At 37.9% G+C, this 17,921-nt stretch overlaps 1 protein-coding gene across 1 annotated transcript; it reads right to left on the bottom strand.

The window, feature by feature from the left end:
• Nucleotides 1-187: 187 nt before the first annotated feature.
• LOC146547626 (grancalcin-like) lies at nt 188-10,666 on the bottom strand. Its single transcript, XM_085265560.1, has 8 exons — nt 10,502-10,666; nt 9,750-9,959; nt 7,311-7,380; nt 4,509-4,552; nt 4,181-4,328; nt 3,338-3,451; nt 3,073-3,131; nt 188-855 (listed from the first exon to the last, which is right to left on the bottom strand). The coding sequence occupies exons 1-8, from the start codon at nt 10,523-10,525 to the stop codon at nt 829-831; spliced, it is 696 nt and encodes a 231-aa protein (XP_085121686.1). The 5' UTR covers nt 10,526-10,666; the 3' UTR covers nt 188-828.
• Between the last annotated feature and the right edge of the window lie 7,255 nt (nt 10,667-17,921).

Genomic DNA, 17,921 nt, shown 5'->3' with positions numbered 1-17,921 from the left:
CAGCTGGAAAATCTCAAACACATGAACATTTTTGAACAGACTGCAGATCTCACTCTACTTTTCCAACACACAGTCATCACTGACTGCTTGGTAAATTTAATTTATATGCATCTGGTTTTGTAAATTGTATAAAACAGAGGTATACATCAGATTGGGGAAATGAGAAAACAGCAGCTGACAAAATCCATTACTGTCAAACATTTAATATAAAAAGCAAATGAACATGTTCTTTGTAACAACAATCAATCGTGACTCGTGATGCACTTCCTGTAAGTCCAACAAAAGGTGTTTGGAGCGTACATTCAGAAAGTCTAATGGCACATCAGAGCATCTTTTTAACAGCGATACGTTGTTAGCATATCTTACAATTTCTGTTAAAACAGGTGTTTGGTTATTGAATAAAATCTCTTGGAAATCATCCTAAATAAAAAATTTATTTTTGAAGTCCAAATCCAAAAAGGTGTTTATGATGAAGCCCTTTAAAGCCACTACATGCAGATTTTATGAGATTACATTTTTTTTAATAAACTTAAAAGATTATAATATTTGTGCCCTTATTTTGAAAGACAAACATTTCTATTACAGGCTTTAAAATATTGCCCTTCAATGCTGATTTATAATATGTGTGTACATCTTCAGCACATCCCTGTGTAAAATACACAATTAATGCATTATAGTAAGCATTACAAGCAGTGGGTGAATTTTCTGTTGCTGCACAGTCTTAGTATACTGGCCTTCCCTTGCATTCCCGTGAGACAATAATCCAGAATTAGGTTCTGATTGGCACACAAACAGCTTGCCCTCGTGGATTGGGACAGACGACAGCACTTAGATGGCCATTGTGCACAGGATAAACTGTCAACAAGAGGGGGAAGAGTGGTAAATGTGGTCATCCACAACAACTCAACAGGAAATGCTTTTTAAAGCTACAGCAAGATGCTAGCAAACCCCCAACTGCTGCAGGATCCCACAGCTTGCAAACACGTCCTGGGCCCTCTGCACAGCGTGCTTTTGTTTGTCATGCTGAGAACATTTCACACCGTGGGTGTACAGGTGTGCAAGGACAAAACCTCTATGATAGTTTCTCGGAGCCCTGTCAGTGCAACGGAAAAGCTCCAGAGCGATAAAGGGTATAGGTGAGGAGGGGACTATCACTGTAGTTCTTAAGTTTTCTACACATTGCTTGAAAGAAGTGCATATGAAAAAGCAAGTCAGATATAGTGAGATCAGGTTTAAGTTAGGGCTGCTCAATTAATCGATTTTTAATCACGATTACGATCTGGGCTTTCAACGATCATTAAAAATGACTGAGCCGATTATTAGCCCCTCCCTCGTGCTTTACTCTCGCGCTGCTCCGTGTGGCAAATCAAGCGCACCTCTCTGCATTTCCAACACCTGTCACAACAATTAAGAAGACCCAAGGGAAGCTCGGAAAGCTAAGCAGAAGTTATTTGGGGAGGAGAGTGACTGCCGTTGGTTGAAAAGAGAGGTAAAAAAAAAAACTTCAGTGGTGTGGAAACATTATGGGTTCTACTTGACGTGGATCAAGTAGACATAGTGTGTAAACTTTGCTACAGTGTCGTAGCTGCGCCACAGAGCAACACTGCAAAGTTCACTAAACGTAGATGTTTACATTTTTCATTTATTTTTTTATATTGCAAACATTTGCACTGTTATCAGTATTTGCACACTATTTTATATTATTTTTTAAAGTCATTGTTCAATACGTTGTTATTGTTAACCCTTTAAATCCCTGTAGAACCTGAAACGTGTAAGCTAGCGCAATAATTTGTTTTGCATATGAAACCGGAGGAGTTGTACTTACATCTTATGCCATCAGCTTGTCCTAAGTCATGGTTTCCTTCCACATAAAGCTTTGCAAAAATTGCATAAAAAGCGCTTGCAGGAACAAAAACATAATATTCCAGAAACACGCTTTGCCAATCCGATCAGCTGTTCGTAACACTTCCCACAATGAAAAAGATGTCAACGCGAACTATCGCATGTCCGCCATTTCCTGTCCGAAACCGGAAGGGAAAAAACGTCATTTTCCATGAAAATGACGTTTTTTTACTTGTAGGCCTTAAAAGCCTATACTGGTGTTTTTATAAGTCATGTTTGACTTTTCTGAAGTTTCTGGGATGCTTAGAACTCGAATTGCACAGCTGGAAATAGTTTATTTTGATGCACATGCTGTTTTCTTTGCAAATTTGCATCATAGGATTGTTTTTTGTTTTTCCTGCAGTATATAAAAATTGCTGTATCTCCAAAATAAAACTATGAAGACACTCAAAATAAATTTACTGTGGTGGGAAACTATTTTTTGCAACTTTTTTGTATTTAAAGTTTTGAGGGATAAAACTCTTAAATTTCCCCAAGTAGAAATATATGTAATGACAAAAACGATTTTCAATTTTTTTGTAGTTTATTGCACTTTTTTTGTAATTAATGTAGTTACTATGGACTTAATGCATACATATTATTAAAATATGGGCTATAACAGTTGTATTGATGTATAGCAACTTGAAATGCTCCCAAAAATGGCACTACAACATGTAAAAATAAATAAATAAATAAATAAATAAAATAAAAAAAATAATATAAGCTCTGGCGGACTTGGTTCTATGGTAGGTCTTAAAGGGTTAAATTAATATCGTCAAATAATCGAGATCTCAATTTCAGTGAAAATAATCGTGATTATCATTTTTGCCATAATCGAGCAGCCCTAGTTTAAATCGATCTTTAACCTTGTAACTTTCTACTGTTAAGTTTACGTTGTGCTGATGTAAGAATAGTGCACCAAACTCACAACCGATGAAAAATGTCTATAATGCTGGCCAAATCCTGCCTATTCATGTCTGCAAAGGGCTTAACTTGGACTGTGATATGGCCATGACTGGGGATTAGGACAGGAAAATAAATAAATAAAATAAAATAGAGTAAGACTGGAGAAATCTTTTTTTCCCTGCATGGGTAACACAGGTGTTTGGAACACCACAAACACAGCAACCAGGTGATCTGAGCAGATTCGGGCAGAGCTAAATTGGAACACCGGACATAAAAAATACTTACATCATCATATTGGAAGGTGACAGATCCCTGCTGCATGACATCTCTCTGCCTGAAGTTGTCTGTAACAGGCAGAGTAAGATCAGGGTCATGATTTCAATAAAACTAATTTCTTGCTGCTTCGTGACTCAGACGTAAGGATGGAGCAAAGTAGAACATTGCAGCACACTACAGCGAACAGCAGGGGAATACAGGTGAAATGAAAGCCATGTCTGCGTTTGCAATGGCTGATCACTGAACATGTCAGACCTTGTCTGTCTTCTCATACCTGTGAGAGCTCGGAGTTTCACACAGCAGGCCACATAGTCATCGAAGAAGACCCTGCCCCCTTTGTTGTATCGCTTGAGAATAGCATTCAGGGCCTGTGGACTGATGCGGTAGCCTTAAAAAAAAAAAAAAAGGGGGGGGGGGGGGGGGGCCACAATATCAGGCTCATCATTCCTGTCAATCTGCTGGTCAAAAGTTGTGTCACTGTGAAATAATTTACTAGATTTGAAATCAAAAGAACACTCCTATGAGCAAAATAAAGTTCAATATTTTATTCTTTCATCATAGTGGAAGCAAGTGCTTCACTGCTGTCTTTTGCAAGAAAGCTGCAAAGCACTTCATAGACAGATAGATAGGTATAGATAAATAGATTTTTTTTACAATAATTGAAAGATTTAATAATGATGAAAACCATTATCACCAGCATTTCGTAGTACTGTGACTCAAGATTAAGGCCTGCTGTTATGGAATCGTCTGTTTATAGCATTATTCTGTGGCTTTATAAGTCATACTGAATGTACTTTATTCTATACAGTTTAAAAGCTTTATCCACTTTACATTCATAAATATGGCCAATTTAGAAACGCAAATTAACCTTACATGCCTGTCTTTGCACTGCCCAAGGAAGTCGGAGTACCCAGATAAACCTACACTGGCACAGGGAGAACATGCAGACTCCAAGCAGAGAAGCCTGAAGGCTGGAGCCCAGAACCTTCTCACTGTGAGGGCCAAGTGGTAACTCCAGTAAAAACCAGTCACATATTATTAGGTCTAATTAAGTGTCACTAAATTAAAGATGATATTAGCCATTAAGTATCTGATGCTGAAATGTTAGGACTCTCACCCATGGCGTTGATAGCCTGAGTCATCTCGTGAGGTTCTACAGTTCCACTTCGATCCCGGTCAAACATCATGAAGTTCTGCTTCCAGCCGTTGAGAGCTGAAAACAGCTCCTTAAACTCATTGAAACCCATCTTGCCTGTCAAGTCTCTCTGGTGACAGGTTGGTTAAGATTTAAGCGCAGATATGAGGACAGTAATTGCTATAACAAAGCAAAGGTTGAGTCACGCCTGCTATAAACCTGAGGAATTTCACCTGAAAAGTTTGATTAGGATATGACGAGCAGCATATTGCAGCTACTTAGACCAAAGATACTGTACAAAAAAGGATACATCTAGCATTGCAATCATGATCCTGCATGTGTCCAGGCTGAAGGCTGTAAAGATAATACACATGTTAGAAATTACTTGAGGCAACATTTTTATTTTCATTTTAAAGATAACACAAAAGTACTGCCTGGTGGTTGAAAGCAACTTTCAGAGCTAATACCATACTCAAAGCATCCCAAGATAAGGTCTGGATTTAGGAAGCTCCTAAAGGAAGTTCCATGTGACTCCAAATCGTATGACTCCTACAAGGTTTCTCAATAAAGCTCTAAACTAGTATTTGCTCTTGTGAAAAAGCTGGTGGTGATAGGGCTGCTCGATTATGGCAAAAATGATAATCACGATTATTTTCACTGAAATTGAGATCTCGATTATTTGACGATATTTATTTAACCCTTTAAGACCTACTATAGAACCAAGTCCGCCAGAGCTTATATTATTTTTTTACATGTTGTAGTGCCATTTGTGGGAGCATTTCAAGTTGCTATACTGTTATAGCCCATATTTTAATAATATGTATGCATTAAGTCCATAGTAATTACATTAATTGCAAAAAAGTGCAATAAACTACAAAAAAATTGAAAATCGTTTTTGTTTTGTTTTTTTTACATATATTTCTACTTGGAGAAATGTAAGAGGTTTATCCCTCAAAACTTTAAATACAAAAAAGTTGCAAAAAATAGTTTACAACAACAGGAAATTTAGTTTAAGTGTCTTCATAGTTTTATTTTGGAGATACAGCAATTTTTATATACTGCAGGAAAAACAAAAAAAAAACAATCCTATGATGCAAATTTGCAAAGAAAACAGCATGTGCATCAAAATAAACTATTTCCAGCAGTGCAATTCGAGTTCTAAGCATCCCAGAAACTATTCAGAAAAGTCAAACATGACTTATAAAAACACCAGTATAGGCTTTTAAGGCCTACAAGTAAAAAAACGACATTTTCCGTGAAAATGACGTCACTTCCGGTTTCGGACAGGAAATGGCGGACATGCGATAGTTCGCGTTGACATCTTTTTCATTGTGGGAAGTGTTACGAACAGCTGATCGGATTGGCAAAGCGTGTTTCTGGAATATTATGTTTTTGTTCCTGCAAGCGCTTTTTATGCAATTTTTGCGAAGCTATATGTGGAAGGAAACCGTGACTTAGGACAAGCTGATGGCATAAGATTTAAGTTTCATATGCAAAAAAATTATTGCGCTAGCTTACGCGGTTCAGGTTCTACAGGGATTTAAAAATAGTTACACAAAACAGAGCGTGCTGCTCTGACCGGCTTTAAAGGGTTAACAATAACAACGTATTGAATAATGACTTTAAAAAATAATATAAAATAGTGTGCAAATACTGATAACAGTGCAAATGTTTGCAATATAAGAAATAAATGAAAAATGTAAACATCTATGTTTAGTGAACTTTGCAGTGTTGCTCTGTGGTGCAGCTACGACGCTGTAGCAACGTTTACACACTATGTCTACTTGATCCACGTCTGACTCCGCGAACCCATAATGTTTCCACACCACTGAAGTTTTTGGGTTTTTTTAACTTCTCTTTTCAACCAACGGCAGTCACTCTCCTCTCCAAATAACTTCTGCTTAGCTTTCCGAGCTTTCCGAGCTTCCCTCGGGTCCTCTTAATTGTTGTGACGCCTGTTCGAAATGCAGAGAGGTGCGCTCGATTTGCCACACGGAGCAGCGCCAGAGTAAAGCACAAGGGAGGGTCTAATAATCGGCTCAGTCATTTTTAATGATCATTAAAAGCCCAGATCGTAATCGTGATTAAAATTCGATTAATTGAGCAGCCCTAGGTGGTGATATAGATTACTTGTTAGCTCACAACAAAAACTGCTGCAGATAATTTACTTACTGAATCACTATTTTAAACCTGTTAACCAATCACTACAGATACAGTAGCTGTGTCCAAAATCACTCATCTGTCATTCACTACCTTCTTTATAATAGACAGTCAACCATCCAGTGAGCAATAGACCAGTGGCTATGAAGATCAAATGCAACACGCCATACTCCAAAAATGGTAGAACTGTACAGCTTCAGCATCTTCTAAGTCAAATATTAGAGCCAACAGAAGGTTTTCATAAATGTGACTTTTCTGTAAAAATTTATTTTTTATGACCAAACTTTCACATGCGCAATTACATTCTTGCAACGTGTGTTAACCTCATCCTTCCTCTTAACTCTGGGGTGTTTCAATAATTGTTTGAACCTTTCACTTCTCTCTTCGAGCTCAGCACTGTGTGGAACTACATGTATAAACATGTGAGAGCTGCCCTAAGGGGGCGGGCCAGAGGACGGCTTTAGAAAGTTATTACTGTTGGTTAATTCAGCAGGTTTCATGATGTGAAGTAATCTCACGGAAAGTCGCCTACGTGTTTTTGTCCTTTTTGCTCATACTTATTGCTCACATGTGTCTGAATGTTTGCTTTTGTTGATTAATTTTATATGTCATCAACCTGCCAGGAAAGACCTGGCATATTAATTGCTAATTAATCTGTCCCTTTTAAATACACATAAACATAGGTGCGTATTAATGATATGCAGTGAACAGTCCACAAACAAGACTTCACAAAAAAAGTGTACATTTATAAAATCCAAGCTGTGACGGTGAAAATTCCTCAGTTTCTCAGTAAAAATTGCTCTCAGTAACAAATATTTAAAGGGCCCACTTAGCTGGAACTTTTAGCTCGATATTGGAGATATAAACTGCCCTTCAAAATTAAAACAGAAATTGTGTAAAAGCATAATTCAAGCATCGACCTCTTTAGTTAAAGAGAAAGCAGTAAACTTACGACTGTAGCTGCCAGTAAAACCAGCTTGAGTCAGACATCTCTGGAGTTCCTCTGCATCAATCTCGCCGTCCTGTACAGAGCAGGAAGTCACATATTTTTTCACTTAAAATTGTAAGAAGTGGTGCGGATGGTTCTGCATTAGGAATTGGATGGTTTCCTAATGTGACAAAGCCAAGGCCTATTAATTACAACTGGTAATTTCTCTTTCCCACCAGATTTATTTTAAAAAAGAATTTATTTCACCGTTTAAAAAAAAAAAAAATTGGCAGTCCTCATTGGATTAACCAATACCTAAAAGAATAGGAAAGTGCATGAAACTCAGTGAAGACCTAAGAAGAATTGTTGATTTACAAAAGTTGGAAAGGTCTCAGCTTTATCTTGGACCTTTCCATTTCTAAACAGATGCAGATTCCAATATAAGTGATCCTGATCCTTCACAAAACAAAGACTGCACTATTAGGCCACAATGACAAGAAATGTAAAGGTGAGACTTCAAACCTAACACTATCAACTGTCAAGCATGATGGTTGTACCATGATGCTCATTCTTTATGCTGTATACAGTGAGGAACATAAGTATTTGAACACTCTGCAATTTTGCAAGTTCTCCCTCTTAGAAATCATGGAGGGGTCTGAAATTCACATTGTAGGTGCATTCCCCAGTGTGAGAGACAGCATTTTAAAAAAAAAATAATCAGGAAATCACATTGTATGATTTTTAAAGAATTTATTTGTATTGCACTGGTGCACATAAGTATTTGAACACCTGAGAAAATCAGTGTTAATATTTGGTACAGAAGCCTTTATTTGCAATTACAGAGGTCAAACGTTTCCTGTAGTTCTTGACCAGGTTTGCACACACTGCAACAGGGATTTGGCCCACTCATCCACACAGACCTCCTCTAGATCTGTCAGAGCTACCTCCAAATTCTTCAACATCACCTCAAATCAACAGCTAAACAGTTGAAACTTGGACACAATTAGGTGTTTAAACAGGACAATCACCCCAAACACACAACAAAGTTGGCTCTGTAAGAGATAAAGCTGCCTAACATTGAGCTTCTGGAATGGCCTTCCCAAACACCCAAACTCAACACTATTGAAAAAACTATACATAAGACCCGAGCCTGTGCCAGGAAACCAACGAGTTTAAATGAATGCTACCAATAGTTTGATTATTTTGTGCATTTACTTCTATTTTGCATCCATAACGGATGGAAGGTTTATAGACCAGTACAAACTCTACTGGCACTCACTCTTTAAGCCTTGCAGCTTACATTAGCTTATAACAAACACTGACTGGGATACCAGAGAAAGACAGGGTGATACTAACAGATTTTGACTAGAATTGCTTGAAGGAGTGAATGAGGTGACATGTAAGAGTTGACTCTCCGAATTATTAACTATCTGTGACTTATTTCTTCAACCACTTATGCAGGGTGGCATGGTGATGTAGAGGTTTGCTCTGTCACTGCATAGCAAGACAGTTCAAACCATAACTGGGGTCTTTCTGTATAGTTTTCATGTTCTCTCTCTGCCTGTTTGGACACTTATTTAAACTTTAATAATTATCAAAACTTTACATTTGACCTCTGATATGCCTTAGCACCAAAAAGGTTGAAAATGGTATGTAGGCAGGTTAAGAGACTAATATTAGTCCTACATGATTCATTCTTGCAGAGGATCTTGTCTGTGTAGCAGAAAGTAAAGAAAGGAAGAAGATGTGACAGACGGTAGTGTAAGTGAAGATGAAAAAAAAAAGTTCAATTAAAATAATCCACCGTTAACCTTGATACTTTAAATAAAACTCGTTTAACCATGAGATTTTGGTAGACTACAGTGTGCGACAAATATGAAAAATATAACGACCACAGATCAACAGATATTAGAGAATGTTCGACCTGTCGGCCTCAGGCAGCTGTGTCAAGTCTCTGAAGATGAGAACCAGTAGGTTTAAAAACAGTTTCATCCCACAGGAAATAATACCCCGGAATAAAAACCACTAAACAAAAATAGTTTGAGTGCAATAACTGCAAACATCATTGTGCAAGTGCATGTACACTGCTGTTTTGTAATGTTTCTAATGCAGTTTTTTCTTGAAAACTAAACAACTTTCTGCTCTCGTCTCAGCAAGCCACAACCTCTCAGCTGAGTGCACACACTATCAAGTAAAACTTTGTGCTCACACCGTTTCGAACTGGAGGCCAGCAGCCAAGATTTTGTGCATTATCTATGCATTGATGACAGAGGGAACTCAAGTTAAGTCAGAGCTCCTTTACTGCTTCATCTGAGCTCCTGACACTTATGACATATTGAACATCTGCAGACAGAGCCTGTCTCGTTTTTGATCTGAAATATGAAAATGAAATCAAAGCTGCTGGGAAAATGTGACTTTCTTAAAGACTATGACTGACATGTTTCTGCATGCATCCAAACTCACCTGGCCTGCTATGGCTGTAAAGTATCCCCACATTGGGTCATTTGCAGGTGGGGGTTGGGCACCAAATGTTCCTGGATAGCTTCCATACTGTCCATATCCTCCTTGAGGTGGCCCACCTCCCATCGGACCCCCCATGTTCCCAGGCATGGGACCTCTCATGGGCCCTCCTGGCATTCCTTGCGGTGGCATGCCTGGCATTTGGCCCCCATACTGAGACAGAAAATAGAGAGAAGATTAGTACTGGTATGTAAAACACTGATCAGAGTGCTGATTTGTTTCATACCACAAAACAATTATAACCTGTTGCCCTGTGTGCCCTACACAAAGTGCTGTCAATACGCTACATTTTCAAATACTCTGCAGTGCTTGTTTAAATACAGTGTACAGACATAAAGAAAGTCTTTAGCACCGATAATCGTACTTGCTGTAATTTCATAGGTTACTCTATGCCAAAACCTTTTTCATATACACAGCTGAGAGACTGAAGGCGAGCACTGAGAGATTTTTCATCCCGGAAGACATTTTTTCGGGGTATAAAAGTTCATTTACAATCAACAGAGGACGCCAATATAGCTCCTGAGTTACAGTAGGTAAAAAGTTACCACATTAATAATTACTACAGGAGTACAGGAACAAATGCAGCACCTCTACAGTCACAACTTAACGTAAAATATGCAAGAGCCTCCAGCAACAGCTAACCCTCCTGCTAGCTACTGTAGCTCGTTTAACAGTGTTTAGTACAGTTTACTCACTCCGCCGTATCCTGGATAAGCCATTTGGTGAAAAGGAAAGACCTCTGACAAGTTTAATACTTATAAAATGTCAGTGTGATTTGATACGAGCTACACTGTAACAACGCTGTAACTTCCGAAGTCAGAAGAGCAGTGCATCACATCCGAGCTGCCGAGAGTTGTCGGAAGTGCCTTGACAGACATTGCAACTAGCCAATGACAGAAGAGCACAGGGCATTTTTAAAAGGACCGCCAAAATGCTCTTAGCTTTGCTCTCCTGCAATGTTGTCATTCACCACTAGGTTGTGCTGTGGAAACCTTGGTTCTGCTCGTGTAATAAAGAAGCGCTATATACTATTTATTTTTCATAATTTCAGGAATTTAAAGGTCTTTAAATAAAAACGAAACAAATAAAATTACAAGTAAGAAAAATGCACATTAAGATACGTTTAAATTAAGTTTAAAAATGTATATATTTATTTATTTATTCTTAATTGTCTGCAGATCCAGCATAAATAACCTGCCAAATCATTTATGTATAGCTACCTACTGTCGCGATCCCTTTTTGAGTAAGGGAGGAGTCAAAAGTAGCTTTACCTAAAACACTATCATAAGAATATGTGTATCTAATCAAGACAGGAAGCTGAAAATATCAACAAATAGAAGATGAGATTTCACATCTGTAAAAGTGAGCAGCCTTCACGGCATTTCATTCTTCAGTAAAACTTCAGTAAAAGAAATTCAAATGAAAAGCAAAATATCTGAGGCTGCTAGAGAACTGTGAGAGCAAAGGACAGTGCAAAAGACATTACTTCCTGTACGTTATGTCCATGGCTTAGTGTGGAGTGGTATCTTAACAGAACCAACATCTGGGGTGGGAGGTCCCACTTTATCATAACAGGGAAATACCAACACTCAGAGCCAAACACCGAAATCAGTGAGCATCTGAGAGTGCTGTAGGTCATCGAGGACACACACTGGCTGCTATGAAGGTAATTATGCTGTGAAAAAATCTAGGTGCACGGATTTGAAAGAATAATGTCTCTCTGTCCACACACACACACACACACACACACACACACACACACACACCTAGCATAAAAAGAGAATTTCTGTTTGGTCACTTATTTCTTTGTTGTAACAATGTTTCTTAGCAATAAATTTATTACTGTTGGAATTCCTGCCATACTTGTGAGGAAAATGCATTTGTGGGTTGTGCCCATACAGTCATTGGTTGTGCCCATGAAAAACTAGCCAATCCTCTCTGCAGTGTTTCCAGATTCTAACAATTAGGTGTCTGACTGTCAGAATCTGTAATCATGGAACCTTCTACAGTGATCCGGTTCTGTCTGCTCTAAGAATGCCACATCAGCTCAACAGCTCCAGACTATTTATCTCAATTTATCTTTAAAAAAAAATACTGCTCCTCGCTGTCTTCAATCACAAGCTCAGAACCAAATGATAACTTTTTTGTTAAGTCTTTCTGTGGAAACTCTTATTGATAATGTTTTTTATTCTTATTTTTTGTTTCCTTTCATTATATTTTATTGGGTCTTAACTTGGTTTTATGCTATTATTAACTGTATTTTACTTTTCAGTTATGTTTTAGTGTGATTCTCCAAATATAGTTCAAATAAAGAAACATGGCAGTGGATAAAACCGTAATACTGGTGCTTCAAACTGCACAATCTATCCGTCATTTCATAATGTTATGTTGTGTTCAGTTATTCACGTGAATATAGTTGCTCAAGATTTTTTGAACTATTTTACCAAAGTGACATTCTACAACAATTCGCTGTAAAATTACATCACTTCCTTTGGTGCAATTGAACATGACAATATTGTGCCATTGGAGAGGCCTTTCTGACTGACGTTTCTCCAGTTTTGCTTTTTGCTAGTGTCATTGTCACTATTGCCCATTTAGGTTCAGAGGTAGTCCAGTATTTCCAGTACAGCACATCAATAAATGCTGGTACTAGAAGGTTTGCTGCATCTCGCTGCACAGTCTTAAGAGTGTAAATAGGCTAAGGCAGGCATCAACTCAACACCCGGACCAGTATTTTGTCCTTTGTGTGAGGAAGAACAAGAGCAGCACTAGCAGAGCCCTACAAAATTACCTCCACTAGGCTACTTGTGCATGTTTCTGACTAAACTGTCAGAATGATACTCCATGAGGTTGGCATGAGGTCTTTCTGTCCTTTAGAAAGAGCTTATTGATGCTCTAAACCAGGGGTGTCCAACCCCAGGCCTCTAGTGCCTGCAGGTTTTAGATATCAACCTGGGTCAACATACCTGAATCAAATGATTAGTTCATTATCAGGCCTCTGGAGAACTTCAAGACATGTCAACGGCTCCCTACACAACACTACTAACTCACATGCAATGTTCCCTCTAAGCTGCGCATGTGCGCAATTGCTGGCACGGTCTCTGCGCACAGAAAATCTGCGTTGTGCACAAAAAAAATCCAGCCTGAATTTAAATTAAAATTAATATGTTAACAATTCTGTTTTGCAGTGTTAGTCAGTAAATGACTGGCTGCTCCCGTAAGGGATTAGAACGATGCCACCTATGGGATGCCATAGTCCAGCCAATAATGCGATTCACATTCGTATATACAGTATGCAGCTAAACAACGTCGTTGACAGGCTATGGCAGCGTCCTTATGTGCCGACAACGGTGTTTTAGCTAGCAAAGCGGCGTGGATGATATGGAGTGAAGCCACGTTAATAATAACGTGTACAACCATTGGAGAGGTGAGCAGGACAGACGGAACAATTGACGGAAAACGTGTGGACTTTATACCAGTTTTAAATGTTGTGTTGATAGTAGAGATGGCACGATACCACTTTTTTATGTCCGATACCGATACCGATATCATAAATTTGGATATCTGCCGATACCGATATGAATCCGATATAGTGTGTTTTAATCAATAAAACTGTTTTTTTTTTAAATATCTTGCTGCATTTTGTATAAGTTCATACTCAAGTTTAAAACAACAACTACACTAAAGCTATTCTGTTATACCTATATGCAAAAAAAAAAAATATTTATAGTTCAGCAATACTGATCAATCTAATAAACTTAAACCTACACCATCCTCCCTATTCTGGTATTTTAAAGAGTACTTAGCGTAAATATTAAGCAACCTAACTAATAGGGTTCCAACTCCCAGCAACAACAAAAATAAATAAATAAAAAATAAGGAACCACCCCTCACGCGCCACCTCATGATGCTTAATCAACGTAATCAACCTTAATTTGATGCAGTGTGAAAAAAAATGCACAGAAATCAATTATTTTTCAAGAAATATTAAATAGATTCAACATCTTTCTTCAACAAAATTGCAGACTGTACAGATGGTACCTTCCCAAAGGAAAAAGTACTATAGCTTACTAGGGTATATATATTAGACTTAATATTCACTATATACAGTAATTGACTTCTATTCATTTTACATCAAATTAAAACTTTCGGTGTAAGATTCGGATAATTATTTATTAAAAGCTAGATATTTTAAATGAGAATAAGAAAGAAAAGTATGTCTTTGTGCCCCCTTTTCCCTGTTAATGCCCTATCGGCCCCCCTGGCTAAACTTTGCTAGATCCGCCCCTGCACAGTTACCAGCCGTCAGCTACGTAGAAAAAGATCCTCGAGTAGAAAGTAATAATAAATAAATTCTAACAACAGCTGATCAAGCTTAAACGTGCTGCTGTTGTTTAGCCGCTGGTTTCCTCTTTCTGGTGCAAAGTGGGCCAAAAACAAACCAGAGAGATGGACTCACGACAGAAAAGCCGATCAGCTGATCATTAAGCAGTTTCATGATTGAAGTAGCAGCAAGAAGAGGCAGTTGCTCCATATATCGCTTGTTAAGCTTAACGCAGGAATGCTTTACAAACATTCAGAGATGGACTTACACACTTGCTTTACTTCTCTCGGGGATAACTTTGTCGGAGATGAAATGCCAGGTTGCTAGCGAAGCTCCAAATGCTATCCAGACCACCGACAGGTCCCGCATGCCACAGCCGCTCTATCACGTGATGCATACTGCTCCGACGTGCTAACGTTCTGAGGTGAGTTACGGCGTGTTGCAAGTTTTGTGAGGTGCTTTCCTGATATTTAATGGATCGGATTACATTTTTTATTTTTCTCCGATATCCGATCCAGTAATTTAGGTCAGTATCGGACCGATACCGATACGTAATATCTGATCGGTCCATCTCTAGTTGATAGGCCACATAAAACCAGAGTTATGATAAAAACAAATATATGCAATGTTTGGTTTTCTTCCTGAATACTATCGTTGTTTATATTTACTGCGGAAGAAACGGTAAACGGCGTTTTATAAGGAAAGCGCTCTCCCCCTGTGAGCAAAAACAGAACCAAACAAACCCACCCTTTCCTATTGGTCGAAAAATATACCATGGACCAATCAAAATATGATATGGCAACATGGCATTTATTGTTTAGGAAGGGGGGAAGTTTTAGGAGTGACGGAGGTGTTTTGAGATATTTGAGATATGAGAGATTTGAGACATTTAGCGCAAATCTTGTGTAGTTAGTGTGTAGTGTAGTCAATAGTTTTGTTGTGTGTGTCAGAACAATGGACTACTGAATGTTACAGGTGTTACAGGAGTGATACATCTCCTGTTGTCAGGCCTGCAGGTATCAGGCTGTTGTTCTCCTTTATCTCATAGTGGTCAGAAATTGTTTTTTGGAGTGGCACAAATAATTTTTGTGGCATCAAATTTGATGCAGAACACCTGATTGTTCTGTAAATAGTTTTAAATGTTTATTTAAAAAACGCCTTGGCTGCATTTTTAGGTAAACAGCTGCAAAAAACTTTGTTTGCATAACTCGGTTACTTTTTTGAAGAAGTAACTATATAAGTAACTATATAATTAAATTGCCCAACATTGGTCATTATATACTGTATTTTATTTTGCAGCCAGATTCTTTTGCAAATATATATATATATAATTTTTTTTTTTTTTTTTTTTTTTTTTTTGTACTTCCAATAGTGTTAACATCCTACACAGGTCATGAACAAGATTTTTTTTTCATCGTAAGTGGGCTAAGGCAGTTAATTAAAAGTAGTCTAACATAAATGTAAATGCTGTAATTTGATTGTTTTAATAAACCATGTAACTTGGATGGATTCGATGCTGGCGTGACCACAGTGCACACTGTCTGCTGTTGCTCACAGTGGTCCAAGGGACCGCTCAGGGAGTTTGTGTGTTCGCTCAGACACATGAAAAATTAGAGGGAACATTGCTCACATGTATGTTAAAGATTTTCATTTTGTATAGTTCACTCACCAAGATCCACTATTTGATTTATGCGATTTACCTTTCATTTATTTTTTGTTAGGTTCCATTTCTTTGAGCAGTGCATATATACTGTGCATATGTAATAGTAAATACAATTAGTTACAGGACTTACAGCAGTAAAACATTTATATGATCTATCAGTTTATCAGTATCCAGTCCTTTATCCACTTATAGTGTTTATAGCTTCAAACTGAAATACAAATTTGTATTGCAAAACAACATTAGTAATTGTAGTGTATAATCTGAAGTATCTGTGTGTGAGTGGTTTTTAAATGAGCTGCTGCACTGCACTGACGTATCATTAAGTTCAGGGCTGCCCAATCCCGGTCCTCGAGAGCTACCGTCCTGCAGCTTTTAGATGCATCCTTGTTCCCACACACCCGAATCAAATGAATGGCTTGTTATCAGGCCTTTGCCAAACATGATGGCATGCTGAAGAGGTAATCAAACCATTTGATTCAGCTGTGTTGGAGTAGGGATGCATCTAAAAGCTGCAGGATAGTAGCTCTCGAGGACTGGGATTGGGCAGCCCTGATTAAGTTGATACGTCAGTGCAGTGAGGATGTTTACAAAATGTTCACTGGCTTATTTCCAACAGCAGTGATTTCCTCACAGTTCCTCCAAACAACTCCCAAATTTCAAGGCTATTCAACCTGAAGCAAAGAATCTGTTTAAGTCAAGGCCCAGCTTCTCAATTTATCCCTGAGACGGCACACTTTTATTAGAAGGCTGGTTGCGGTCAAGCACAATCACCCTCCAAAGAAATGTCTCATGCCCTATATAACAAATTTTTATTTAACACAGGGCAGAGTTGAAAGAGAGTTGAAAAAATAATCTGACTCGGTGACAGTGTTTATCTTACATTAATGACTTCCTGTTTTCTCTGTTTTTATTCACTTTTCTTTAAACTGAAAAATGGTTGTTATGTCAAGACATTGCAATATTTCCATGTATCAAAATCCTGCATTAGATTATAAATCCACCAGTACACAACTGTACATAGATTCAGATGACCAGCGGTTCAAACTTTGCTCTATATCTGTCATGTTTTCTTTCCTCACTCTCTGCCTTCATACGTCAAAGCTATATCTGTCCAATAAGACTAAATGCGTATAAAGTGACACCTATAAACGATTTTAGTCAGGCTGAGTGTCAGCTAAATGGAGGCATCTGTGAAGTAACACTCTTCAAACAAGCCATGCTGCATTAGGGAAGACATCCACTGTCTATTTGTTTGCTGAGGATGTCCGGTATGAGGAAAATAAGTGCAGAATATGATGTCTATTCCTCATAAAGGCACAGCTTTATATTTGTTAAGCCTTTAATGGGCTCTTAGCATTTTCAGACTGGTCAGTGTCGTGTGCAAAGAGGAAGACTTGCACAGTCAGTGGAAATAATGTCTAAAAAAAACCCTAAACTTGTATTTCTGAGAGTCACACTGACTGAAAAAAAAGAAAATATATATATATATATACGTGTGTGTGTGTGTACATATATAGAATAAATAGTGTTATTTGTACAGCTGTTAGAAAAATACATCTGAGCAGAGAATGTAAAATCACTTTTTTTAAATAACTTTTTCATTCCTCCGTACTTATTGCATTGCATACGGCTTGGGGACTCTTACCATGCACCACAGAAGGGACTATATGGTGGATGCATCTAAGACATAATTTTGACAGTCATGTAAAGTGGTGGACAGCATATGCAGTGCAATATGAGAGCTAACAAAAAGTTATTCCTTGTCATACAGGATGGTGGTTCAATATGAATAGCTTGTGTTTGTTTGATTTTTATGAATGAACTCTCAGGACTGCATATATAATGCTACAACTTAGCTTGACTGAGTTAGCCACAATAGCAGCATAGCCAGTGATAGCAATGGTGACTATCTGGCTATCAAAGCAGTGAAATATTTTTAATAGATTTTGGCACATAATAAGGATGCTCAAGTACAGTTTGGCTTAAGCTTTTTTGTTTTTTTTAATAGCCTTCACAGTATTAAATCGTATTTAATAACACAATTGCAGGAATTAATATATATTGGGTGCTATGTGATCATCTTTTGTAGTTCATAATATATGAAAATAATCCGTTTTCTTTAACCTCC

The sequence above is a fragment of the Mchenga conophoros genome, linkage group LG23 (assembly GCF_057382185.1).
Source record: "Mchenga conophoros isolate Kocher_MC1m ecotype Shallow Benthic linkage group LG23, M_conophoros_male_GT1.1, whole genome shotgun sequence".
NCBI classification, from domain to species: Eukaryota; Metazoa; Chordata; class Actinopteri; order Cichliformes; family Cichlidae; genus Mchenga; species Mchenga conophoros.
This window is presented reverse-complemented; position numbering and strand designations above follow the sequence as displayed.

Coding starts and splice junctions, on each gene's coding strand:
- LOC146547626 (XM_085265560.1), bottom strand. CDS start 10,525: ATGGCTTATCCAGGATACGGCGGA. Junction 4,329..4,508: donor TCATGATTGCAATGCTAGAT/GTATCCTTTTTT, acceptor ACCTGTCACCAG/AGAGACTTGACAGGCAAGAT. Junction 3,452..4,180: donor TCAGGCTATCAACGCCATGG/GTGAGAGTCCTA, acceptor TTTTTTTTTAAG/GCTACCGCATCAGTCCACAG.